Here is a 27,394-nt window from a genome sequence, read left to right on the forward strand (position 1 = left end):
CTTGTATAATTTCTCTACTGTTTCTCAGCTACACCAGAACAGCTTGCTAGTCTTCAGTGCGTCAACTGTTTGCCAGTGTCCATAGTTTTATGCTTTGTCCATGGATTTCTCTCCTGTTAATAACATGTAGAATTATATAAATTGGCTGGGTACTTCCATCCATAACTATAAAAGTGCAACTGGCTCTGGTACAATGTTTGGTTTGGTGCTGCTTATTAATGAACATGGCAGCAATTGTCATTTACAAGGCAATGAGTTTCAACCACATTATGGAACTTGGATGTTGGTTTATAGACAATAGACAATAGACAATAGGTGCAGGAGTAGGCCATTCAGCCCTTCGAGCCAGCACCGCCATTCAATGCGATCATGGCTGATCACTATCAATCAGTACCCCGTTCCTGCCTTCTCCCCATACCCCCTCACTCCGCTATCCTTAAGAGCTCTATCCAGCTCTCTCTTGAAAGCATCCAACGAACTGGCCTCCACTGCCTTCTGAGGCAGAGAATTCCACACCTTCACCACCCTCTGACTGAAAAAGTTCTTCCTCATCTCCGTTCTAAATGGCCTACCCCTTATTCTCAAACTGTGGCCCCTTGTTCTGGACTCCCCCAACATTGGGAACATGTTATCTGCCTCTAATGTGTCCAATCCCCTAATTATCTTATATGTTTCAATAAGATCCCCCCTCATCCTTCTAAATTCCAGTGTATACAAGCCCAATCGCTCCAGCCTTTCAACATACGACAGTCCCGCCATTCCGGGAATTAATCTAGTGAACCTACGCTGCACGCCCTCCATAGCAAGAATATCCTTCCTCAAATTTGGAGACCAAAACTGCACACAGTACTCCAGGTGCGGTCTCACCAGGGCCCGGTACAACTGTAGAAGGACCTCTTTGCTCCTATACTCAACTCCTCTTGTTACGAAGGCCAACATTCCATTGGCTTTCTTCACTGCCTGCTGAACCTGCATGCTTCCTTTCATTGACTGATGCACTAGGACACCCAGATCTCGTTGAACTCCCCCTCCTCCTAACTTGACACCATTCAGATAATAATCTGCCTTTCTATTCTTACTTCCAAAGTGAATAACCTCACACTTATCTACATTAAACTGCATCTGCCATGTATCCGCCCACTCACACAACCTGTCCAGGTCACCCTGCAGCCTTATTGCATCTTCCTCACAATTCACACTACCCCCCAACTTAGTATCATCTGCAAATTTGCTAATGGTACTTTTAATCCCTTGATTGGTTACAGATGGTAGCTTTGCTGCCTTGCTGGATATTGATGAACTACCTATAGTTATGGCAATTGGGAACATCAATGCTTTGTATCAGTACACACACAAAACTTACGGAAGGAGCAGGTGTCAGCTACCTTACCATCAATCCATCTGTGGAAGAATCTGCAGTTGCCACTATGACCACAATAGCCACTTCAGAACCCACAAAGCCAGAACAGTAAGTTATCCACAATCCCAATACTAGCTCAGAAATTACGATATGAACATAAATAAATGTCACAATTTGCTCTGGGGGTGGGGGGAGGTAGGGGATTAGATTATGCACTGTATGGGTACCTAGTTAAGTACTATTAAGCACTACATAGCATTTATTTTTAAGTATGTTATGTAAATTTATTTTGAGCACTTTACATCATATCTGATCTCTGCTATCCTAGTAGATCATGTGGCCAATTAATAATGTACAGACTAATATGACTGGAGTTCTACTTTACTCACTCCTGAACTGTAATCATTTGCAACATTTTGGATAAATCATCAAAGCTGGACTGCAATTTACTCTTTAAATTTATAAAAAAGATTCTATCTTTGAAATGAATTGAATAGAGCCAATGTACTGAGTACAACATGAGTTTATTATTTTGAACTTTAGGTACTCAAGCAGTTCACTTCAAAACGTGTAATCTCTAACATTGTAATAGGTATATAATGCCTCTTGCACAATGGTAATAAATAAATGTTGTTTCGTTCATCTTAATGTCGACAGCAGGTAAAAAGACATCTAAAACTTTAGAATGCCTCCGTTTTGAACAAAACCTGTTGCACCTTATAATTGAACAAAGCAACAAAAAAAAACCCAACCAATTTATAATTGTGTTGAAATCAAGTTTAATATAAAAGGTAAAGTTGATTCCATTCAAGGATACTGCACATAATGATTTCTATTTTAAAGCTTTCCCCATTCTTTGTTCCGTAAATCAATTCTTCTGATTTTCCCACTAATAGTCTTGGGTAGTTCCTTCACAAATTCAATCTGTGAAGAAAAAAAAAAGTTGGCAATGAACAGTAGAGGTATTTCTGCTACAAGACACGTTTCCATTATGCAAAATGGATGTAATGTGAATGCTGAATCAGGGAACTTCGTGTTATGTGGGCCAAATTGATTATAATGAGATTTTCATCGAGGACCAGAGAACCACACGCAGAGAAAAATCAGTCTTGGAATGAATAATCTAGTGGGGGAAAAAACTGTTTCCATGTAACCTCCCCACAGTCAATCAGACACCATTTTCTCCAGAATCCAGTCTCACTGCAGGTAGCCAAATGAAATTAATAAGCAATTGCTGCTATTGACCCTTGTTCAATGAAACTCTGTTAAAAAAATGTATACAGTCTTTTGTATTTTTAGCTAGCAGTAACACAAATAAAGCTTTTGGTTAGTAAAAAGACCTTTTATGAAAAAAAAAAAGTCGTTGCGAGTCTGAAACTCTCTAGTCCTTTTCTCCATTGACAAAATGTATTTTACAATGTTTTTCTCTCAATCATGCACTGTTTCTTAAGAACACAACTCTAGCAGAACTACACGCACTTTTAAACCAAGAAATTGAAATGAAATTCTGACGCATTTAAGCTTATTCTGAAAATGTAATATTTTAAAGAAAGCAAACTCCATCTTATCGAAACGTATAAGATTATTAAGGGGTTGGACACGTTAGAGGCAGGAAACATGTTCCCAATGTTGGGGGAGTCCAGAACCAGGGGCCACAGTTTAAGAATAAGGGGTAGGCCATTTAGAACGGAGATGAGGAAAAACTTTTTCAGTCAGAGAGTTGTGAATCTGGAATTCTCTGCCTCAGAAGGAAGTGGAGGCCAATTCTCTGAATGCATTCAAGAGAGAGCTAGATAGAGCTCTTAAGGATAGCGGAGTCAGGGGGTATGGGGAGAAGGCAGGAACGGGGTATTGATTGAGAATGATCAGCCATGATCACATTGAATGGCGGTGCTGGCTCGAAGGGCAGAATGGCCTACTCCTGCACCTATTGTCTATTGTCCAATAAATTTTCTCCCATTCACTTCCATAATTATTAATGTATTATGCCTGCATTCTCCCTCCATATATCTATACAAGTAGAGTTGAAATGAAATGTCCCAAGAGAACTCGACATTTTTGTTGGGGATGGATTCAAGAGGTGGATTCCATGTGTATTTTAAGCATTTTAACACGTGAAAATGGTTGCATCCAAAACTATAATAAAAGTGCACAATACCACAATAACATGGTCATTCATCATGGTGTCTAGATGACTAGCATAAGAATAATAGCCATAATTTTGACTGCTATCACTAAACTTGAGTCATTAAAGACAGAATACCAACCTTCCTTGGGTACTTATATGGTGCTGTGATTTTCTTAACGTGTTCTTGTAATTCTTCAATTAACTTATCAGGATCATGTGAGGTGAAAGTAGGAGCTAGAATGATAAATGCCTTCACAACCTTAAAAGAAGAGGAGTTATTTAAAAAGAAACATTAAAAAATGTAATTCTCTTATCAAGTATAGTTTTTGGAATCATAACTAGATGTACCAATGAAATCGGTTTTTTTCTGCCTGGTTTTTAATCAGTTGTATTTGCTAAATGGGATAGAAGGCAAGCTAGTACTTTAGTATTTTAATTACCCCAAAAATGTTATTAGAATTTAAAAAAAGAAGAACTTCATGCCTGAAACAAGTTAAAATTGTATTACACTTTTAATGCCTTATTGTCAAGAAATTGCAAGCTTAGGTAAGCCATATGATCATCAGACTTAATCCACCGTTCAATAAGATTTGGTCCTTGGTGCTACATTCCTGCCTTTAATTCTGCCTTTATAGTTTACTTGGATACAGAATGCTAAAAATTGGTAAGACAATGAAGAAATTCCTCCCCATCACTATCTTAAACCATGCCCTCAACTTCAAGGTCCTCATGATGGGAAATATCATATCTGCATCTGCCTTGTTAAGCCTCCTTGGAAACTTATGTCCCAATAAAGTCATCACTCATTGTCCAAACTCAAATAGGCAGTGGCTCAAACTGCTCGACCTTTCCTTTTTTTACACAACTGCTTCATTCTAATATAAGAAAATAACTGCAGATGCTGGTACAAATCGATTTATTCACAAAATGCTGGAGTAACTCAGCAGTCTCAAGAAGGGTCTCGACCCGAAACGTCACCCATTCCTTCTCTCCCGAGATGCTGCCTGACCTGCTGAGTTACTCCAGCATTTTGTGAATAAATCAAAATGCTTCATTCTAATAATTGACCCAGTTAATCTTGTCATGCTGAATTTATATATTTTTTATTTCTATAAATAAACTATTCAGAATACAAAATATATACAAAACAACAACTGTAAAAACTCTTCAGACATTCTCAGCATCTACATTCATTAGTGTCATACTCAGTTGTGTCATAGGCTGAGTTTATTGCCATGTGCACAAGTACAGTGAGGTACAGAGACAATGAAAGTCTTGCCTCCCGCAGCATACCCACCAGTGCAAGTACACAATACTCCTGGTGTGGCCACACCATTGTTCTGTACTGTTGCAGGAAAACTTCCCTTCATTTCATCTCCATCTTGTTTGCAGTAAATTTCTAATTATTTGCAACCTTTCCTAATTTAACATACATGTTCTGCAGCATTTAGTTTTTCTCCTTTCAAACAATATTCAGTTCTTCTATAAAACATCAATTTCCATACATTATTTGCAAATCTTTATCGATCCAATCTTTCCACTTCCCTTTCCAGTCTCCTCGTGCTGTACTCAGAACTTGGTTTCCCACTTGTATTTGTACTGTCTTCGAATGTGGCTACAATATACTTTGTTCCTTCATTTAAGTGAATAATATGGATTGTAAATAGCTGACCAGCTCTGATCCCTGTGACATCGATCAGTTGCAGCTTGGCAATTGGAAAATAACTTGTTTGTCCCTTTATTCTCTGGTTTCTGTTGGATAACTAATCTAGTCATTACCTTCACTGAACACTTATCTTACACAATAACCTTGTATGTGCCACCTTACAGAAACCAACCTTCTTACAAAGACTGGTTTCCCTGTCTCCTTATTAAATCCTTGGAAAAAAATATTCCAGTAAATTTGCCATATACTATTTCCTTTGCATATACCCTCATCAACTCTGCTTGATTGTATTATACATTTATAATAATCTTGCTACCACTTTGATAATGGATTTCAGCATTACTAAATTTAAGAGTTGTTGATGAAAGAACGGTGGCACCGGGGACTGCAGAAGCTGGAATCTTGAGCAAAGAAACCCAGTGCTGATGGAACTCAATGGATCAAACAGAATGTGTGGATCGTCTGTCCATTCCACATGTATTTCAACATCCATCTAAAGAAGGGTTCTGACCCATAACGTTGTCTTCTCAGAAGCTCCCTGATCCATTGAGTTCCTCCAGCACATTGTTTATAGCAAACGTGTGTAGATTTTAAAACATACCTCTCCTCTAATGGGATCAGGGCTGCTAACCACAGCCGACTCTACCACTGCTGGATGTTCTATTAATGCATTTTCTATTTCAAATGGTCCGATGCGGTACCTTAAGTTTAACAGTAAATAATTATTCACAATTTATTACACATTGATTTTTTTTCTAACCATTGATATCTATATACTAAAACGCTTGTTTGTTATCTTGTTTTTGTGACTGAACTTCAGCCAAAATGATACACGATAGCGCGACAATTTTAGGCCCACCTTACTCACCATTGTCACTTTAGTGATAATGCAAGTAGTTTTATTGAAATCGGTGTTATATTTTTAGTTATTCACATTTTTAAGTTTAAAAGCAGGGGGGGAGGGGAGGAGGGAGGGAAGGGGGGAGTGGGGGAGAAGGAAAGAAGGAAGAGGGGAGGAGGGGTTGAGGAGAGAGGGGAGGGGAAGGGGGAGGACAGGGTGCTGCACCAATGCGGGAGAGGTTTGGACCCAATGGGTCCACTTGGTCTAGTAGTATTTAATTTTGAATAAAGATTTCTCTAGGTATTCTATTTTACTTTCTCCAACTAAAAGGATAAACAGGTGATTTTCTCTTGAACCTGTAGTTGGTTGCTTTGCTGTAATGGTCTCTTCCAGGAAACTTGAAAGCTGCAAAAATTCTTTTGATGATTACATTTCCAACATTACACATTGAATTAACAAAATTCCTTCAACTTGTGTTTCTGATCTAAATTTGATTTAATGATTATAAAATTGACTGCCAGTGATCACCCAATTATCTTTCCAGCGGTTTTGTTACTTTGTGGTACATGTTTTTATCACATACTTTGCTAATGGAAAAATCACATCCATGTTTCAGTTCACTTTAGCTCCAGTTTAGCTACTTCTATGCATGATAACTTAAATTGCCCATATTCTCAACCCACTTAGTGCAAATTATTTTCAGTATTTTTTTTCCTCTCTACCTTTCCACAAATATATGACTAGTTATTTCATTGATCTGACTGAGTAACTCTTAAACAAAACATGGATAATCACATTTTGTATTATAAAATGGTTGACATATGCAGCTACGGAAATTAAGATCTTTGGTCAGTGTGATTAATCTTGTGCGGAATTTGTAGTTAAACATTTCAGAACTTTTTAGAACATTTTATAAAGTAACAAGTTCCTAAGAACTCTCTTGTATTGTAAAGTACAATACAATTGCTAAATCTCTTGAACTGTGAAACCGAGTAAATTAGATTAGATAGTTAAATAACTGTACCCAGATGATAAAATTATGTCGTCTGTTCTTCCCATAAACCAAATATATCCATCCTCATCCACTTGACCTCGGTCTCCAGTCAAATAATAGTCTCCTCGAAGGGTTGCTGCAGTTTGTTTTGGCTCATCCTAGCAACATATAAATAAAGTAGTTCAAAGATTCAAAAGCAATACAATAATTACTTAGAATAATATTTTGGCTGTTTTTGAAAAAGCCCCTTTCATTTTATTATTCCAAATATAGGGTAATTATAACTTAGGGGGGAAATGCATGCATAAGACAGTGCTGAGTAGATGCTGGAAAACAAATTAAAAATATTAATGCTATTTAAGTTTGAGTTTAAACAAAAATTAATATCCAATGATAGTATATCAAAACTACCATTCATTGCAATGTTCATTTCAACATCCTTTATGACATTCTCGTTCAAACAGAATGTAAAAAACAGGCTTATCCTCCTGTAGTGATATTATTCAAGGGGTAAGATTTGAAGATACTCAGACTTGTATGAATAAGATATATTTTTCATGAGTCCACTTTGTCAAATATTGGGGAGTTAATAGTGATGTCTTGAAGAGAATCTACATTACAGAAGAGGAGGTGCTGATGGTCTTAAAACACATTAAGGCACATATGAAAGGCATTTGGCACGCTTTCCTGAATCGGTCAGGGCATTAAGTACAGGAGTTGGGACATCATGTTACAACTGTAACTTGTCACATTTGGAGTACATGTATAATTCTGGTCGCCCTGCGACAGGAAACATGTATTTAACTGGAAAGGATATTAAAAAGATTTGAGGATTTATAAGGAGAGACTGGGTACACAGGGCCATTTTTCCCTGGAGTACAGGAGGCTGAGGGGTGACTTTACAGTGACATATAAAATCATGAGGGGAAGGTGAATAATCACAATCTTTTCCCCCAGGGTAGAGAGAATTTAAAACTAAGAGGGCATAGGCTTAAGTCAAGTCAAGTCAAGTTTATTTGTCACATACACATACACGATGTGCAGTGAAATGAAAGTGGCAATACCTGTGAATTGTGCACAAAAAAGAATTACAGTTACAGCATATAAATAAAGTTAATAAGTTACTATAGTGTAGACAAAAATTTAAAGATTTTAAAGATTTAAAAGCGACATGAAGGGCAACCTTTTACACAGAGGGTGGTGCTTAGGTGGATCGAGCTGCCGGAGGAAATGGTAGAGACAGCTGCATGCATAGGAAAGATTTGGTGGGGAAAGCACAGACAAGTGGATCTAGTTTGGTTAGGTTATTTGATTATCATCGACAGGTTGGGCTGAAGGATAGATCTCTGACTTTATGGTGGCACTGTATAGGTTGATGACTCTATGATGGCATAGACAATAGGTGCAGGAGGAGGCCATTCGGCCCTTCGAGCCAGCATCGCCATTCAATGTGATCATGGCTGATCATTCTCAATCAGTACCCCGTTCCTGCCCTGTCCCCATACCCCCTGACTCCACTATCCTTAAGAGCTCTATCCAGCTCTCTCTTGAATGCATTCAGAGAATTGGCCTCCACTGCCTTCTGAGGCAGAGAATTCCACAGATTCACAACTCTCCGACTGAAAAAGTTTTTCCTCATCTCGGTTCTAAATGGCATACCCCTTATTCTTAAACTGTGGCCCCTTGTTCTAGACTCCCCCAACATTGGGAACATGTTTCCTGCCTCTAACGTGTCCAACCCCTTAATAATCTTATACGTTTCGATAAGATCTCCTCTCATCCTTCTAAATTCCAGTGTATACAAGCCTAGTCGCTCCAGTCTTTCAACATATGATAGTCCCGCCATTCCGGGAATTAACCTAGTAAACCTACGCTGCACGCCCTGCGTAAGTTCTGCTGAGATCACATGGGCAGATGCTAAATACACACAACTCCATTTTTATCTGATCTGTGGCGCAATGGATAGATTATATATTGCTATGTCAAGAAAGATAGGTTGGTCTGTTGATAGCCTTCAATCTGTCATTTCAAAATGGAAACTGGAACGGGCTACATTCCCGTACTCAAGGATTTCAAGTTCAGTAAGTCGAGTAAATGTCACCATAGTTCCACTGCATAATTTACCATTATTTTAGCATCTTCACTAAATCAAAACATATTGCATTCATCAAGCAATAAAGGGCATGGTATGGTAAATAACAAATATTGGGACGAATTGGAAAGATTTAAACTGATACTTCGATTAGGATTACCGTACAATGTATTCAGAGAACATGTTCAGTGGTCTGGTAGGCTTCACGGAAATCGCAATTTCACCCTCCACTCCAGGAGGAAGCACATTGCATTTCTCATCTATAACCTGAAACAAAAATAATAAAATGTTTTTAATAAAAACAGAATGTTTCTGTGATTAGAACAGAAATAGCCACTAGCAGAAGTTACAATAAAATATGTAAGAGGGAACAGCAGATGCAGGTTTAAGCTGAAGATAGACACAACAAGCTGGCGTAACAGTGGGACAGGCATCTATTCTGTAGAGATAGAATGGGTGACCATTCTTTCGGGTCAGGACCCTTCTTCAGACTGGTTAAGGATAAGGGAAACGAGGGATATAAACGGTGATGTGGAGAGATAAAGAACAATGAATGAAAGATACGCAAAAAAGTAATGATGATAAAGGAAACGGGCCATTGTTAGCTGTTTGTTGGGTGAAAATGATAAGTTAGTGCGACTTCGGTGGGGGAGGGATAGAGCGAGAGGGAATGCCGGGGCTACATGAAGTGAGAGAAATCAATATTCATACCATTGGGCTGCAAGCTGCCCGAGCGAAATATGGGATGCTGTTCCTCCAATTTGCGTTTAGCCTCACTCTGACAATGGAGGGAACTGAGGACAGAAAGCATCTGTGTAGGAATGGGAAGGAGAATTAAAATGTCCAACAACTGGGAGATCAGTAGTATAAGAAAGGGTATAAGTAGTATAAGTAGTCTGAAGAAGGGTCTCGACCCGAAACGTCACCCATTCCTTCTCTCCCGAGATGCTGCCTGACCTGCTGAGTTACTCCAGCATTTTGTGAATAAATCAACTGGGAGATCAGGTTGGTTCACGCGGGCTGAGCGAAGGGGTTCTGCGAAACGATCGCCCAGTTTGCGTATGGTCTCGTCGATGTATAACAGTCCACATCTAGAGCAACGGATACAGATGAGGTTGGAGGTGCAAGTGAACCTCTCCTAACCTGAAAGGACTGTCGGGGTCCCTGTAGAGTCAAGGGAGGAGGTATAGCGACAGGTGTTGCATCTTCTGCAGTTGCAGGGGAAGGTACCTGGGGGGAGGCGGTTTGGGTGGAAAGGGATGAGTTAACCAGGGAGTTGCAGAGAGAACGGTCTCTGCACAAGGCGGAAAGGGGTGGAGATGGGAAAATGTGGCTAGTGGTGGGATCCTATTGGAGGTGGCGGAAATTTTGGAGAATTATGTGTTGTATACGATGGCTGATGAGGTAGAAGGTAAGGACTAGGGGGCCTCTGTCAAAAAATATCATTTGTTTCATCTTTCAATAGTTCAAATGTACTGTAAAGCATTGCTGTGTTTTGATATGGGTCTAACTATTATTGTCCAGTGAATACAGACAGAAATTTCAAAAATATAATTTACCTTGGCCTTTTTTATGCACTCTGCTGCTATCTGGCAACATATGAGATATCTCTCGTTTCATGTTAAATTAGCATTGCAAAGGCAACAAGGTACTTTGCTCTAATAATGTACAATGGATCCCCAATTGTTTGGGGTGGGCTATCTTCATGTCACACTGAGGTAAGTTCAAATTGGTATACAATGGAACATGGTGTGTCCTCTTCTCCCCTAGTACACTCTATTCACCCGTCAAGGCAGGTTCTAGTTTTAGAGATACAGCATGGAAAGAGGCCCTTCGGCCCACATCGACCAACAATCACACGTACACTAGATCTATCCTACACACTAGGGACAATTTACAGAAGCCAATTAACCTACAAATCTGTATGTCTTTGGAATGTGGGAGTAAACTGGAGCACCCAGAGAAGACCCAGGCAGTCAAAGGGAGAATGTGTGATGCAAGAGGTACTTTGGACATTATAATGGGTCCAGTCTAACATATCGATGCCATTGCAATACGCACTTCCAGATTGTGACCCGGTTTTAATTTTTTTGCTTGAGTGAAACTATATCCTTTTAAGTTTCCTCTGAGAAGCAGACAAAATAAAGTCTCAGAGTAATACAACACAGAAACAGATCCTGAAGTTCACCCTATCCATGCTGATACTCTGCAAGGAAAAATGAGTAAAACATATCTAAACTTTGCAAGCTAAAATCTTGTTTCAATGCCAGTTAAAACTTTGATGAAAAAAGTCACTGCAGCTTAGAATTTAAATCTGTAGTGATGATTGAAGGAACATTTAAAACCCTGTTTACCTGTACATTATATGCTGGTGATGGCTTCCCCATTGAACCAGGTTTTATTTTCATCCCTTTGAAAGTGGCACAGATCACGACCTACAATGAATAAAAATAATATCAAAGTGTTAACAATCCAACGTATGAATAAGAATAAATTTTGACTGTGGCATTAACCATCAGTGGGAGGTTTTTCACTGATCCCAAAATATATTTGCTTACATTGTTTCAAATGTTAATATATGCCAATCAATCTGCAGTGCCATTAAACAGGCTCTAGGATTTGTATAGAAATATTATATTTGGCGATATACTGCTTGGTTCTACAGAATAGGACAACCCATTATTGAGGCTAAACTGTCACTTCCAATGTATTTCAATATGAATTTACTTAACTTGAGATGAGGAAGGATTGTGAAGTTAACCATGCTGAATGAAGCCTTCTGAGAAGTTTAAATAGACATTGGAGGATAATGTGTTATGGCTGCAGTATCAACATTTTGTTTGTAGATTTCACTTGGAGCATGTCAGTGCTATGGCAGGTTTGGAAAATTAAATGGAGAAAATCCATTGTGAAATTGTGTTAAAGATAGACAGGGATTTGATGACAATAATGCACCACAAGAACAGAAAAGATAAAGGTTTTTATTGAAGGGTGAAGAGTGAGATCTTCATGGATTTGAAATTGAAGGGAATCTGGATATATTTGGATTGTCAGAGAATGGGGAAAACAGTAGGGCACATAAACCGATAATTTCAACCCTAATGAAAATGCAATCACCAACTTCTCATATCTGTTTAAAGAAACATTGGCGAAGCTGCAAGTGGGGAGGATGGAAAGCTATGGTTAAGAAGCTGTAAGATATATTAACCCTTCAGAATTATCACATGCCATACACTGTTTAGTATGACAAAAGAGTACACTGTTTAGTATTACACTAGATTATAGAACTCACCCCTTTAAACAAAAAGCAAAACCTATTGTTCAAGTTAAACACGTACAGTTTCTGTCTGACCATATCCTTCATAGATATCTAAGCCAGTCTGCGCTTTCCACATCTCCATCACCTCTGGGTTAATGGGTTCACCAGCACTCACACAGTGCTGGAGATTTGGACATTTGTATCTAAATTTAAAAAAGATCATCAGGTCAAATGGTGCAAACTTTTTAACAGTCTCGTTGCCTCTTTAAATTAGTTCTGAATATACCATGCAAGGTAAATAGAATAAATCCATGATTTTTTATTTTTTTGGTAAATTATGAATATTAAGGTAGCTATAATCCACTAAACAATACATTTATTGTCTGGTTATCAAACAGACAAAAAATTGATCAGAGTTTTTATCCCAGCTTGTAATAAGGATGCACAGGATTTCTGAAAAATGTTAAAAACGACAGAGTTGAAGAAACTGCAAAAGGAGCCATTCTCACAGTGACACAAACAAAACTAACCTAGGGATTCAAATTACTCATCTGCTTACATGGGCACGACTACCCATAGAAGTTCAACAAATGAAGTTTTATTAAAATAAGAACTTTTCAAGTTGCTGAAAAACATTTTTTTCCTCAAAACAACTTATCTGTGAAAATTTACAATAAAAACTACTTGAATTGACTTGAATGGACTTAAACTGGATGTTTTGAAACTGGTGGTACAATCATGATGGGGGCATAACATCAATCAGTTATCACAAAGGTTACTTTTGTAATATGAAAAGAGATGTCTGTTGGGGAAAATCCTGCAGTTTGCAAGATAGATGATCGCCTGTTTAAATGGGACCTATCTCCCCCAAATGATCATAAAGATAAATTGAGTTCAGTCAGAGTTAAAAAAAAATACTTGTGAACCGAACTTATAATTTCAGTGTAATTAAAACTGTATAAGAATGTTAAAGCATGAATGCCCTATCAATGCATGGTATTTTGGAGTATTGTATCACATATTTTGTATTAATATTACATTGTAGTGGGCCAAGTAGGCCAAAATAACGACAAGTAGGCAAGGTTAACGAAAGCGTGTTTACTGTATCTCTGGAACTCCAAAAGGGAATGAGAGTCATGCGGTCCTTGACCTTTATACTCCCGGCCGAAGTCCGCCTCCTTGGCTCGACCCATTCCCGTGCCGAGGGGTCGTGAGTGGTATGGCCCGACCCTCGGGAGCCGCCACAGGACCCCCCCCCAGAACCAGAGGCACGAAGCGCACCGGTGGTCGCACTAGTCGACCGAACCGTGTACGGTACCCGTCCGACGGGGGGTCTGGCGGGGGCTCAGCTGAAGGGACAACCGGGGGGGCTGGCGGGGGCAGAGAAGGGGGTACAAATACCGGTCGAGATGAGGGGATCGGCGGGTGCGGTGTTGGAGGCACTTGTAAAGGGGGGCGCCCGCGCGGCCGAGGCTGTGCAACCCGCCGGGGTCACCAATGTAGTGGGCCAAGTAGGCCAAAATAACGACAAGTAGGCAAGGTTAACGAAAGCGTGTTTACTGTATCTCTGGAACTCCAAAAGGGAATGAGAGTCATGCGGTCCTTGACCTTTATACTCCCGGCCGAAGTCCGCCTCCTTGGCTCGACCCATTCCCGTGCCGAGGGGTCGTGAGTGGTATGGCCCGACCCTCGGGAGCCGCCACAGGATGTTACATTATCAGTACTATTACACTAGTTATGTTTTCCTGATTTTAATAAATTTTAAGAAGGGATTTTTCCGGTCGGGAATCTAGTCAAATTGTACTCTATGTGTGTACTACATCAGTAATTCTTATTTGTGAATTTTTATTTTAAAGAAAACAAAATTATTAGTAACAATGTAGTAATTGGTTAAAAAAAATACCAAAGTTAGGAGAGAAAATATGCAAGAAAATTGTAATAAACTGCAGTACTTGCTGACATCACACTGCACAAGCATACGATATGCAGTTGGTGGAGAACAGAAGGTCGTTATCGGATACTTGTTTAAAATCTAGGAAATTTAGAATTAAGAAAAAACATTGTCATCCACAACCAATAGCAAAAATAAACCACTTGCTGTACATCGGTCTACCAAGAACAATTTGCCTCAGGCAAGACTTAGGGAAATTACAAATAACTAGTTAAATCCGTGAACATTTTTAAAACAGATTGTTTACATTTTTGGAAATACCAAATGAAATTTACTTCAGTCTCACAACATTCTCACTACAAGGACAGCATATATTTCCCATCAAAGTGATCACCCCATTCTTATTTCTCAATTCCACCTCACGCCTCACTAGAAGATCCTCAAGGAATAATGTGTAAATTATGCATAGAAAGGGAACTAGTTTTTAAGCTACTCAATTATGTTATTTGCATCACATGAGGATTAAATGAACATCATGGGACTCCAATAAAGGCTCCTGCCTCATTGAGGTTTACGGAAAAATAGCTGCACAATTATCAGGAGTGATAAGCACAACAGAATGGATAAATGTGAAAACAGGAAATTTCTAAAATAGTGAGAAAATGTCCACAGATGAGAACAATAAATAAATAAATATTGAATCTTTCTCATTTATTCCCCTTAGGAATAAATGATATTCAAATATTGACAGCTTATGGAGCATAATGATCCTTTTCAGTGGAAAATGAATGATGCTTAAAACAAGAGTAAAACTTAAAGCAGCAAAGGTGATGTGGTGTTTTTGAGATGAGAAGTAATGCGTGGCTGAGATTTATTACAATATCGTAGCTTTGAAGGGAAAAAAATGAATGCAGCCAATCATGTACACTGCATACAGAGTGCACCAAAGAACACATCCTTTGGAAGTGAATGGAAAACTGACAGTTGTGGATTGACAAACAGATAAACTCTTGCAATGATCCACAACTCTAGTGAGGATTACTTTAACATACAAGTATTCTTTCACAAACTTTTCCCAAAGTTAGAGGAACTGGAAGGATTATCAAAAACAAAAATAGTAGCTACTTACTTCCAATACATTTTGGGGATCAAACTGACGCATGTTTTGGATAAAGACACAAGCACCTTGAATCCATGGTGAAAAGATACTGCTCCATGCAGACTTAGCCCAGCCAGTATCTGAAGTGTTCCACATCACATCTGAAGGAGTGAGATCCAACCAGTACCTGGTTGAGGGTATTATTATAATCAACCTACTGTGCATTTGATTGAAACCGATAATATTTTGGACACCTAGCTTATGACGCTATTAATTTCCTTTTGTTTAGGCAACATAAAATTGGTTTCAAATAAAATATATGAAGTGTGATACCCAAATTGCCAAAAGGCAGTGTTAAACTATAAAGGCCAGGAAGATTTCAGATTCAATTCTTGAGCAGTAGCAATTTTAATATTAGGGATTTTGTGGTCACTGCATGGATAGGGAAGGACAAAAAGAGTGAGAGAAAAAGATTAAAACAAAACTAATGATAAATGAACAAATATTTCCCTTTCTGATCACCCAAACTCTGCCCAAATGTGCACGGTTGGCTGACGGGGAAGGAAAGGCTCAGATTTTACTATAGTGGGTTTCATAATTGAGTAGTCATGAATAATCACTTCCTTGAATCTTTCACTAAAAGTCATTTACATTATCAGCAAATTGCAGTTCTCATATAATATAAATAATTTAGGGTGTGTACTTTGCAAACAGAAGCTCTCAGGTAGGTCATAGATGGTGATTTCAAAGAATAGGTGGCTCTAAAGTTGCCAGGAACATCCCTCGTGGGTGCTGTAGAAACAAGACATGCATTCCTGCTCTTCTTGGTTCTAAGCAAGACAAATAAGAAATAATTGTACGGGTTCAGTGGAAACAAATGCTGGAAAACAAAGCAGAGCAGCCATATCATTTACAATGATCAGTGCTGCCTAATTTCAGTAATTTTTCCTCAAATAAATGTCAGGCTTTGGTTAACATATGCGAGAGCTCAGAGATGAACTTGGAGGGCCTGGGATGTCTGATTGTTGTTCAAAGGTAATATGATATTAGATTAATTTTGAACTGTCCGAAGGGTGTAGAGCATTGCTAAGCAATGCAAATTTTCACTCCCCTATTTACCACTCAGTGAATGGGAATATAAGGAATCAGTTTCTCTCTCATTCAGTGAATAACCTAACAGTGTACTTTTTGGAACTCAGGATTTAACCTGATAATGACACATATTGTAAAGTAACAGTTAGGCATTTTCTCAGGTCGATTTTTTGTGCATGCCTATAAAAAGTTTCTCACCATGATGTGAGTGATGTTTTAGTGAGTGGTAGCATATTATTTAGGGGACAATAAATATCATTATAAGAAATGTTTTGAACACCCATTGTTTGCTGCAAGAAAACATTTAAAACGAATAATTTAGGTTTAAGTTTTAATAATTATTAGGTTGTTTTCTAACAGAGTAACTCTTAGCTTTCCGATAATAATTGTTGAATTAGTATATATATTCCATAAGAATGGTGCATAAAATGATTTCCTGACCTTCCATTCACTTTCAGGCCTATTCCATAGCTGCAATGGGTATGAAGAGTCATTTTAGGAGCTCCTGTGGTTCCGCTGGTAAAGAAAATCGCCAATGGATCCAAACTCTTGGTCTTTGCACATTTGTGATCAGATGATGCATTTCTTAAGAGATAGAATTGATTCTTATCAAACTTGCAACTTTTTTTCCCCAATCAAAAATTGTACAATGATACTGTCAATGCTTCTAAAAAATACAGCTTACTTTATAAAGTACTTCTAAAGTAATCAAAGTAATCAAGTAACTATAAAGTACTTCTAAAAGTAAACTGCCTCAGAAGGCAGTGGAGGCCAATTCTCTGAATGCATTCAAGAGAGAGCTAGATAGAGCTCGTAAGGATAGCGGAGTCAGGGGATATGGGGGGAAGGCAGGAACGGGGTACTGATTGAGAATGATCAGCCATGATCACATTGAATGGCGGTGCTGGCTCGAAGGGCCGAATGGCCTACTCCTGCACCTATTGTCTATTGTCTAAATGTTCTTACGCATTGAAACAATGTATAGTCAAACATAAATTGATACTTGGCCATAACAAGTCTTGGAAGATCTGTTCAAAGATGCTAGAAGAAGCATCTAGGATTAGTAGAGGCGGGGTGCCTTGGGGTGAAGTTGCCAAAGTCCCACTGAAGATTAAAGCATTGCTGCAATGGTGCAGTGAGTAAAATCAGAAGTGCTCAAGAAGCCAGAATCAGAGAATAGATATAAGATTAGTTGAGCATCCAAATATGTGCAGAAAAACTATTGATGAGATCATTTTATGTAGTAGATACAGAATACAGAATACCTTTATTGTCATTCGATACTGAACGAAAATCATTTGCCAGCAGTCACAGAGCAAAAAAAAAAAAGAAAAAAGAACACAAGACACACAACCCCAACACAAACATCCATCACAGTGACTCCAAACACTGTGATGGAAGGCAAGAAAACTTCCTCTCTCTTCCCCCATGCCCCTCCCACGGACAGACAGCTCGACCCCTACCGAGGCGACCGACCCGCACAGCCCCCGCAAGGAGATGGAAGGTCCCGCGGCCGAGCTGCACCGGGCGCTGGAAAGTCCCGCGGCCGTACCGGGCAATGGAAGGCCCCGCGGCCAAGCCGATGAAACAAGCACACTGGAATTGCTAAATCCAGAGGCAACAACCACAAGGATGAGGGTTACAGCAACAGACAAGCTGAAGCAAGAGTGGAGCTGAACGACATTATGGAGTTGGGAATAGATAGCTGTAGTTGATGAGCAGATATGTGGACAAAAATATAGTTGTATCATAACCATGGTTGAAAATGATCTAGCTCAAGTTCAAACAATGTTTTGAATTGGGAATGATGGTCAAGATTTGGTAGCAGGAACTAATGACAATAGTTTATTTATATTTGTTTTATTTACGGAAAATGTCTGCTTTTCGATTGTTAGGTGATGGATAATAATGTGATAAATGTGAAATAGTGGAGTTATCCAGAGACCTGTCAAAGAAGAAAGAATTGAGTGTCACCAGAGTGCATGTGCAACCTAATACTGTGCCTTCAAATGATGACACAGAGGAATATCATATAAATAGAAAAAGAAAAGAGCTGCCTATAGGAATTCCAAATGTAACAATGCAGAATGGGAGGAGAAACAGTGCCAGATGATTCTCTAGCTATAATTATATATATAAGACAAGTCAAAAAAGGTTTTAATATTAAAAATATTTTATCGAATTTATTAGCTTGATAAGTGCTTGATGTCCATTTTGCTGAGGGTCATTTGATCCTTGAATAGAGACAGAACGCAAACACAAAGAAACATTCAATTTTTTTAAAGAGGCTTTAAGCACTTTTGGTGAAACTGAAATCATAAATGCTGGGAGACAATTAGGCTTGCTTAAATAAGTATGAAGAGTAGCAAGTTTTGTATTATTCCACCATGGTAAAACGTATTGATTGAATTATGTTGGGGGCATGGTATGCAGGACTAAATTTTTATATTGGCAAATTAACTATCAACCTGCCACGAATATGCCTATTTCTGGTTTAATAGAAGCATGTTTAAAAAGGAATGGCTAATGGGACAGAATAGACTACAGAGAAACGTGGAGCAAAAGGACTGATAGGACTGCTCTGAGTTCTAGTATAGATTTAATTTGCTCTTGAAAGTTAGGTCACTAATTATAACATAAATGAGGTTCTGAGACAGGTTCTAGCAGCCATTTGTTCATTAGATTATAAGACATGGGAGCAGAATTAAGCCATTCGGCCCATTGAGTCTGCTCTGCCATTCAATCATTTCTGATAAATTTGTCCCTCTCAATTCTCCTGCCTTGTCCCTGTAACCTTTCACACCTTTACTAATCAAGAATCTATCAATCTCCTCTTTAAAAATACCCAATATGATCTTTAGAAAACTATCAGCTTGGTGATACATGCCCAGTAGTCCATCCATATTCAATGGATTTCTGGAGAAAAGAGTTGTGATGATTATACCTAGCAGGCTTGAGGGATTGGTTTATTTCAACTTCTAATTCTTAATTGTGTACCCACAACAAACTACTGTAGACTCTTGTGACTATGTTGTGAAGCTTAGTACAGCCACCACAAACACTGGGGATAGATGGTATTAGACTCTCACAATTATAGAATCAGTCATACAGCACAAAAACAGGCGTTTTAGCCATGCTATGCAAACCAAGATGCCCATCTATTTTCATCCCATTTGCCTGCATTCTACCGATATCCCTCTCAATCTTTGTGCTTCATGGCTCTGAAAGGTTTTGCTGACATAATGTACATGGGTTGTTGCCTTAAAAATCTTGACATGATTATTTTGCACTATTTGTTCACCATTTTTTTGCACCATAATTCCAGTAACCCAATTTCAGTCCTGACCTCGGTTACTGTCTGCATGGAGTTAGCACATATTCTCTGTGACTACATGTGTTTCCCCTGAGTGTTGGTTGGCTGAGTTTGCTCCTGTTTTAAAAAAAATGGCTAATGGGACAGAATAGACTACAGAGAAACGTGGAGGAAAAGGACTGATAGGACTGCTCTGAGTTCTAGTATAGATTTGATTGACTAAATGGCCTTAGTTTATGTGTATGAAAATACAGCATTTGAATATTGTCCAAAAAAAATAATTCAACTCAGCTTGTGCTTACGAGCCATAGTCATTTAGTTTAATTTTGTTTAGTTTAGTTTAGAGATGCACTATGGCCACAACGACCATCAATTACCCTAGAGTACCTCCACTCATGAACTGAATCCCCATCTGAGACTCCTTCAACCTCCCTACTCCTAAGTGATATAGAAAATTCTGTGATCCAATTACTCCTAACCTATTCTTCATCTACATGATTCATCTTCATCCTTCATCTACATGATGCATTCCAATTTTATATATACATATAATTCAGGATATATTCCCACCATCTGCAATCTCTCTTGCCTCATCCTGACAATCCCTCCACTTTGGCTTTAGCTACAACCTTCTAATCCCAGTTCTTTCTTGCAAATACCAGGCCAGCTCTGATTGGAGAATGAATATAAAATGGGAATTGTTGACAAGAGGTGCACCTGGAAAGCTCTAAATAATCCTTAGATAGTCGAAAGGGTATCTGCCTTTCCATGTTCCCAGCATTTCTCGGCTGATAAAAAGTCACCCATGCCACCTCTCTTCATTTCTTTTTAAAATATATTTTTTAGCTTCCTAAATATTTGTATTGTGAAATAAAGTGAATTATTGGTCCATATATTCCTTACCACAAACGGTATTCTACACTCAAGAGAGATTGATGCATATTAATGTTTAGAGATGCAAACAGGCCCTTTGGCCCACCGAGTCTATGCTGACCATCCATTACCCATTCATGGTATGTTATCCCACTTTCTTATCAAATCCCTACACACTGGGGAAATTTGCCGGCCAATTAACCTACAAACCTGCACATCTTTGGGATGTGGGACAAAACCAGAGCACTCGGACGAAGCCCATGCTATTTACGATATACATTAATGACTTAGACGAAGGGATTAAAAGTACCATTAGCAAATTTGCAGATGATACTAAGCTGGGGGGTAGTGTGAATTGTGAGGAAGATGCAATAAGGCTGCAGGGTGACTTGGACAGGTTGTGTGAGTGGGCGGATACATGGCAGATGCAGTTTAATGTAGATAAGTGTGAGGTTATTCACTTTGGAAGTAAGAATAGAAAGGCAGATTATTATCTGAATGGTGTCAAGTTAGGAGGAGGGGGAGTTCAACGAGATCTGGGTGTCCTAGTGCATCAGTCAATGAAAGGAAGCATGCAGGTACAGCAGGCAGTGAAGAAAGCCAATGGAATGTTGGCCTTCGTAACAAGAGGAGTTGAGTATAGGAGCAAAGAGGTCCTTCTACAGTTGTACCGGGCCCTGGTGAGACCGCACCTGGAGTACTGTGTGCAGTTTTGGTCTCCAAATTTGAGGAAGGATATTCTTGCTATGGAGGGCGTGCAGCGTAGGTTCACTAGGTTAATTCCCGGAATGGCGGGACTGTCGTATGTTGAAAGGCTGGAGCGATTGGGCTTGTATACACTGGAATTTAGAAGGATGAGGGGGGATCTTATTGAAACATATAAGATAATTAGGGGATTGGACACATTAGAGGCAGGAAACATGTTCCCAATGTTGGGGGAGTCCAGAACAAGGGGCCACAGTTTAAGAATAAGGGGTAGGCCATTTAGAACGGAGATGAGGAAGAACTTTTTCAGTCAGAGAGTGGTGAAGGTGTGGAATTCTCTGCCTCAGAAGGCAGTGGAGGCCAGTTCGTTGGATGCTTTCAAGAGAGAGCTGGATAGAGCTCTTAAGGATAGCGGAGTGAGGGGGTATGGGGAGAAGGCAGGAACGGGGTACTGATTGAGAGTGATCAGCCATGATCGCATTGAATGGCGGTGCTGGCTCGAAGGGCTGAATGGCCTACTCCTGCACCTATTGTCTATTGTCTATTGTCTATTGTAGTCAAACATGCAAACTCCACGCAGACCAGTACCCAAAGTCAGGATCAAACTCGCGTCTCTGACAGCAGCTCTACCTGCTGCGCCATTGTTCTGATTCATTAAAACATTTTGACTAATAACCAAATATTATGTAACGAGTGGAATGTTTTCTATTCAATGTTCCAAACTGATTGACCTAACTTTCTTAACACATTTATATTTGTACATATATTTGAAATGCATTTCTTCTAAAAGTCATGCAGCATAACTCATTTAAAATGGATCCATACAAGTACTAACTGGTAAAGTTCCTGAAAATTCATCCATCCTTTTCTGTATTTATTTGATACGATCATCTTTGTTTTGATAGAAGGGCATTTGGATATCACTGACTCTACTGAGTCTGCCAGTATGTCATTTGTAATGATGCATTTTGCCTTTGAGGCCTGTAGCCTGTGTAAAATGTCTGCGGCTCTTAGCTGCCTTGTTGCAGGGATCACTACAGCACCTAGAAAGAGAACAAATAAGAAGATTGCTATCTAAATATAGAAGCAAGGAACTGCAAATGCTGGTTTACAAAAAAAGACACAAAATGCTGGAGTAATCAGTGGATCAGTCTGAAAAAGGGTTCCGACCCGAAACGTCACCTATCCATGTCCTCTGAGTATAGTGCCTCACCCACTGAATTACTCTAGCTCTTTGAATCTTCTTTCTGCTGCCTAAATAGTTGTAGATAGTAGCTAAAACTAATTAGGCCTAAATTGGTCACTCACATTTGAAATGATCAATGGAAACAGATTTATAATTGTGTAATCATGAGACAAAATATTACAGATGTCAGAAAACTGAAATACTGACGGAAAATGCTGGGAATACTTAGCAATATTGCTGCATAAAGGAAGACAATGTTTCAAGTCTATATTTTATCAGAACTTGCAAAACCTATAAACATGACAGGTTTCAAGCATATGCAGATTTAGAGAAGAATAAAAGGGAATGTCTGTGACAGTGTACTAATTTAATCAACAGCAAAATGAATACCGTCTTTTATGCCTAAATATAAAATAGGAACAGGGGTTATGAATTATTATTTTGTATTGGACCATACTGGAGGTGGCATAAACTCTTCCTCTTCACCGTCTGAACCCAACCTCTACCTTCCCTCTGAAGAATCAGAATCAGAATCGCCTTTATTGTTATCCAAAAAAACAAGTCTTTTGAATGAAATTCCATTACCCACAGTCCAACAATAAGAGCAATAAAAATAAGCAATAACACACACAATCACAAACCAACACATCACAGTGAGTCTCCTCCAGTCACATCCTCACTGTGATGGAAGGCCAGAATGTCTTTTCTCTTCCCTGCCATCTTCTCCCGCGGTCAGGCTGTTGAAGTTGCCACGTCGGGGCGGTAGGGGCTCCCGACATTGAAGAGTCCCATCCCAAAATGTCACCTATCCATGTTCACCAGTGATACTGCCTGACCTGTGAGTTACTCCAGCACTTTGTGTCTTTATTTCTATCTCCCCTCCCCTCAACATTTGCCATTTTATGCCTTCCGAACCAGCCCATTACTGGTTTCCTGCCGTCTACAACCTTATTCCTTAATATCAACCACATAGCCAATTTTTGTGCCATAATTAAACTTCCTAATCATGGACCTTTACTGTCTGTGCGATATTCTCTGTCTCATCTATTGATTGAACTGTGGGTTGCATGACTGCTGCTACTGTAAACATGTGATTGTTACACCTGGGAGTTAAAGCCCTCAGGGTCAGAGAAATAAACAACATATTTTGTGAGGTTATGGATTTTTTGTTGTTGCACAAATTAGATGCCTTCAGCTGCTTCATCAATGACCTTCTTTCAATTATAAGATCAGAAGTAGGGGTGTACTGATAATTATAAAATGCTCAGATGAATCAGCCTATATTTTAAAGTAGCAAAAATGACAAAAAAATTAACAATTGTCTCATTAAACTGCACTGTTCAGTTTAATGTATTTACCTATTCTCATGCATGCCACATTCAGAAGCCACCATTCTGGAATGATGGGCAGGATAACAATAACTCGATCAGATACATGCAGATTACATGCATCAGACAAGATGTTAGCCACCTTCTTGGAGTAGTGTCCAAGGTCCTGGAAGCTCCATTTCACTTCTTGCCCTCTTCGACTCTGCCACCACAATGCAGGGTTTGACCCTCTTCTTCCAGCCTATCAGTAGAAATAAGAATGCACAAGATAAAATCTTACAGTTTTCTAATTATCAGCACATCTCAATTCTTACCCATGGAAAACTTCATAAGTGAATGAATTTAATTTATCAAAAACATATTCGGAGTGTTCATCCGTTAAAGACATTCCAGTTATTGATACTACAATAATTCTGAATTTTGTATTTCAAATTCAATGTAGCAGAGTGCCTTGTATCTAATGCCTATAATTGTTTTACTGAATTTAAATTAATTTGTGCTTTTTGTAATTTGTTGTGTATCAGGAAAATTACTTTTTACAAAATGCTGGAGTAACTCAGCAGGTCAGGCAGCATCTCAGGAGGGAGGTGCTGTGGTAGTCTGGCGGGCTGACCTCTACCGGACAGAGGCCAGACGACAACTCTCAGACACCTCTTCCTACTTATCCTTGGACCATGAACCCACCGACGAACACCAGACTTTAATCATCAGCACCATCACGGACCTCACCATTTCCGGCGCTCTACCCTCTAATGCCTCCAAACTTATCGTTCCCCAGCCCCGCACGGCCCGATTTTACCTCCTACCTAAAATCCATAAACAGAACTGTCCCGGCAGACCCATTGTCTCTGCTTGTTCATGTCCCACCGAACTTATTTCCACCTACTTCGACTCCATCCTATCCCCCCTGGTCAAATCCCTCCCCACCTACGTCCAAGACACCTCACACGCTCTCCATCTCCTCGATAACTTCCGGTTCCCAGGCCCCCACTCCCTCATCTTTACCATGGATGTTCAGTCACTCCACTTCCATCCCCTCCGTTTCTTCCTCTACCATAGAACCAGCCAATCCCCATCTACTAACGCTCTCCTCCACCTAGCAGAGCTGGTCCTTACCCTTAACAACTTCTCCTTTCACTCCTCCCACTTCCTCCAAACCAGAGGCGTAGCTATGGGCACTCGCATGGGCCCTAGCTACGCCTGCCTCTTTGTCGGGTACGTCGAACAATCCCTGTTCCGGACGTACACTGGCCCCATCCCCGAACTCTACCTCCGCTACATCGACGACTGCATTGGTGCTACCTCTTGTACCCATGCAGAACTCACTGACTTCATACACTTCACTTCCAATTTACATCCTCCCCTTAAATATATTTGGACTATCTCCGACATCTCCCTCCCGTTTCTGGACCTCACCATCTCCATCACAGGAGACAGACAAGTGACTGACATCTACTATAAACCCACTGACTCGCACAGCTAAATGGACTACACTTCTTCCCACCCTGTCTCCTGCAAAAAGTCTATCCCCTACTCCCAATTCCTAAGTCTACGCCGCATCTGCGCCCGGGATAAGGTGTTTCACACTAGGGCTTCAAAGATGTCCTCATTTTTAAGGAAACGGGCTTTTAGATGAGGCTCTCACTAGGGCCTCTTCTACATCCCGCAGCTCCGCTCTTGCTCCCCCTCCCCCATTCGTAACAAGGACAGAATCCCCCTCGTTCTCACCTTCCACCCCATCAGCCAGCTTATCCAACAGTACAACGGGACCCCACTACTGGCTACATCTTCCCATCCCCTCCCCTTTCTGCATTCCACAGAGACCATTCCCTCCGTAACTCCCTGGTCCACTCGTCCCTTCCTACCCAAACCACCCCATCCCCGGGCACTTTCCCCTGCAACCGTAGGAGATGCAACACCTGTCCCTTTACCTCCCCCCTCAACTCCATCCAAGGACCCAAACAGTCTTTCCAGATGAGACAGAGGTTCACGTGCACCTCCTCCAACCTCATCTATTGTATCCGCTGCTCTAGATGTCAACTTTACATCGGCGAAACCAAACGCAGGCTCGGCGATCGTTTCGTTCAACACCTTCGCTCAGTCCGCCTTAACCAACCTGATCTCCCGGTGGCTGAGCACTTCAACTCCCCCTCCCTCTCCCAGTCTGACCTTTCTGTCATGGGCCTCCTCCAGTGCCATAGTGAGGCCCACCGGAAATTGGAGGAACAGCACCTTATATTTCGCCTGGGCAGCTTGCAGCCCAGTGGTATGAACATTGACTTCTCCAACTTTAGATAGTTCCTCTGTCCCTCTCTTCCCCTCCCATTCCCAGTTCTCCCTCTATCTTCCTGTCTCCACCTATATCCTTGCTTTGTCCCGCCCCCCTGACATCAGTCTGATGAAGGGTCTCGACCCGAAACCCATTCCTTCTCTCCTGAGATGCTGCCTGACCTGCTGAGTTACTCCAGCATTTTGTGAAATAAATACCTTCGATTTGTACCAGCATCTGCAGTTATTTTCTTCCAGGAAAATTACTTTTGTCTCTTCTGTTAGTTCTCACATGATATGTTTTAATCAAACATCAAATCTTTGAATGCATATAAAAAATAACATTAATTTAATCAAATTTAAACAGATTAATCCATAGATTACTCAACTGTTAGATCAAACATCAATGTATTTTGCACCTAATAATGAACTTTACCTTTTCCATTTCACTCCACGTATCAAGGACATCACTTGCAAAATTGAAGTATTCTGGCACTTCCAGTTTGTATTCCTGCTTCATTGATTCATAATCTGTGAAGTTTTTCAGGCTACAATTCTTACTATTTGAGAAGAATGGTTTTAGTTGTGTCTTCAGTATCCCGAAAGCTCCACGATTGCAATTTGACAAGCATGGTGAATTGATACTCCTTACTGACAGTTTCAGCAAGTGAAATGGAATATTTAGGATGTTCATTTTGTACCAGAGGAATAGGAAAGCCAAAGAACACGGTAAAGCTAGAAAGACACACGTACAGCAATGAGCACACAGTATATGAACAAGAGTATAAATACTTTAACCATTAAATCAACATGGGCTAATGATTTACATTATTGTCCCACACACTTAAATTCAAATTCTTGTCTTGCATGGCATTTTTGTAATAATGGAAAAAGGAATTCCAGAGATTTCATGATACAAAAAGACATGTACAAATCATCTTGTTTGTGTATGCTCTGTTGAATATAAACGTAACCAATGTTCATATAATAACCAGAAAATGCACACGATAGATGTTTTGAGACTGTTCAAAGCTTAGCGTGCACTTGGTAAGGCATGGGAGTTGGGGTGAATTTCCAGGGGATCGAATCACCAACATCTGTTAAGATATGCTTTGTCACAATCAAGACTGCAATTATGAGATTATTGTTTGCTGCACCTGAGCTCAAATGAACACATATAGAAAACAAACAATTAAGGCAGTCTGATAAGAACATTATATTTGGTGGCACACCTTGTTTTGAGAAAAATATTCCAGTATTTCTTGCACAACATAAACAAAGGAAGTTTACAACTGCTGA

At 39.8% G+C, this 27,394-nt stretch overlaps 1 protein-coding gene across 1 annotated transcript; it reads right to left on the reverse strand.

Annotated features, from left to right (window-relative positions):
* Window positions 1-1,912: 1,912 nt before the first annotated feature.
* acsm3 (acyl-CoA synthetase medium chain family member 3) lies at window positions 1,913-26,789 on the reverse strand. Its single transcript, XM_078417477.1, has 13 exons — window positions 26,532-26,789; window positions 23,858-24,068; window positions 22,149-22,356; window positions 16,864-17,007; window positions 15,361-15,517; window positions 14,293-14,372; window positions 12,420-12,543; window positions 11,436-11,516; window positions 9,247-9,348; window positions 7,020-7,147; window positions 5,756-5,855; window positions 3,628-3,747; window positions 1,913-2,284 (listed from the first exon to the last, which is right to left on the reverse strand). The coding sequence occupies exons 1-13, from the start codon at window positions 26,787-26,789 to the stop codon at window positions 2,198-2,200; spliced, it is 1,800 nt and encodes a 599-aa protein (XP_078273603.1). The 3' UTR covers window positions 1,913-2,197.
* Between the last annotated feature and the right edge of the window lie 605 nt (window positions 26,790-27,394).

This window comes from Rhinoraja longicauda, chromosome 21 (genome assembly GCF_053455715.1).
Source record: "Rhinoraja longicauda isolate Sanriku21f chromosome 21, sRhiLon1.1, whole genome shotgun sequence".
Classification (NCBI taxonomy): Eukaryota; Metazoa; Chordata; class Chondrichthyes; order Rajiformes; family Arhynchobatidae; genus Rhinoraja; species Rhinoraja longicauda.

Bases quoted from the DNA above. Each gene is read 5' to 3' on its own strand.
- acsm3 (XM_078417477.1), bottom strand. From the start codon at position 26,789: ATGAACATCCTAAATATTCCATTTCACTTGCTGAAACTGTCAGTAAGG. The intron at 12,544-14,292 runs GTACTGCAGTTT...TTTTAAATTTAG, and splicing joins GTGCAGTGTGATGTCAGCAA to ATACAAATGTCCAAATCTCC. The intron at 2,285-3,627 runs GTTGGTATTCTG...TTTTCTTCACAG, and splicing joins CATATAAGTACCCAAGGAAG to ATTGAATTTGTGAAGGAACT.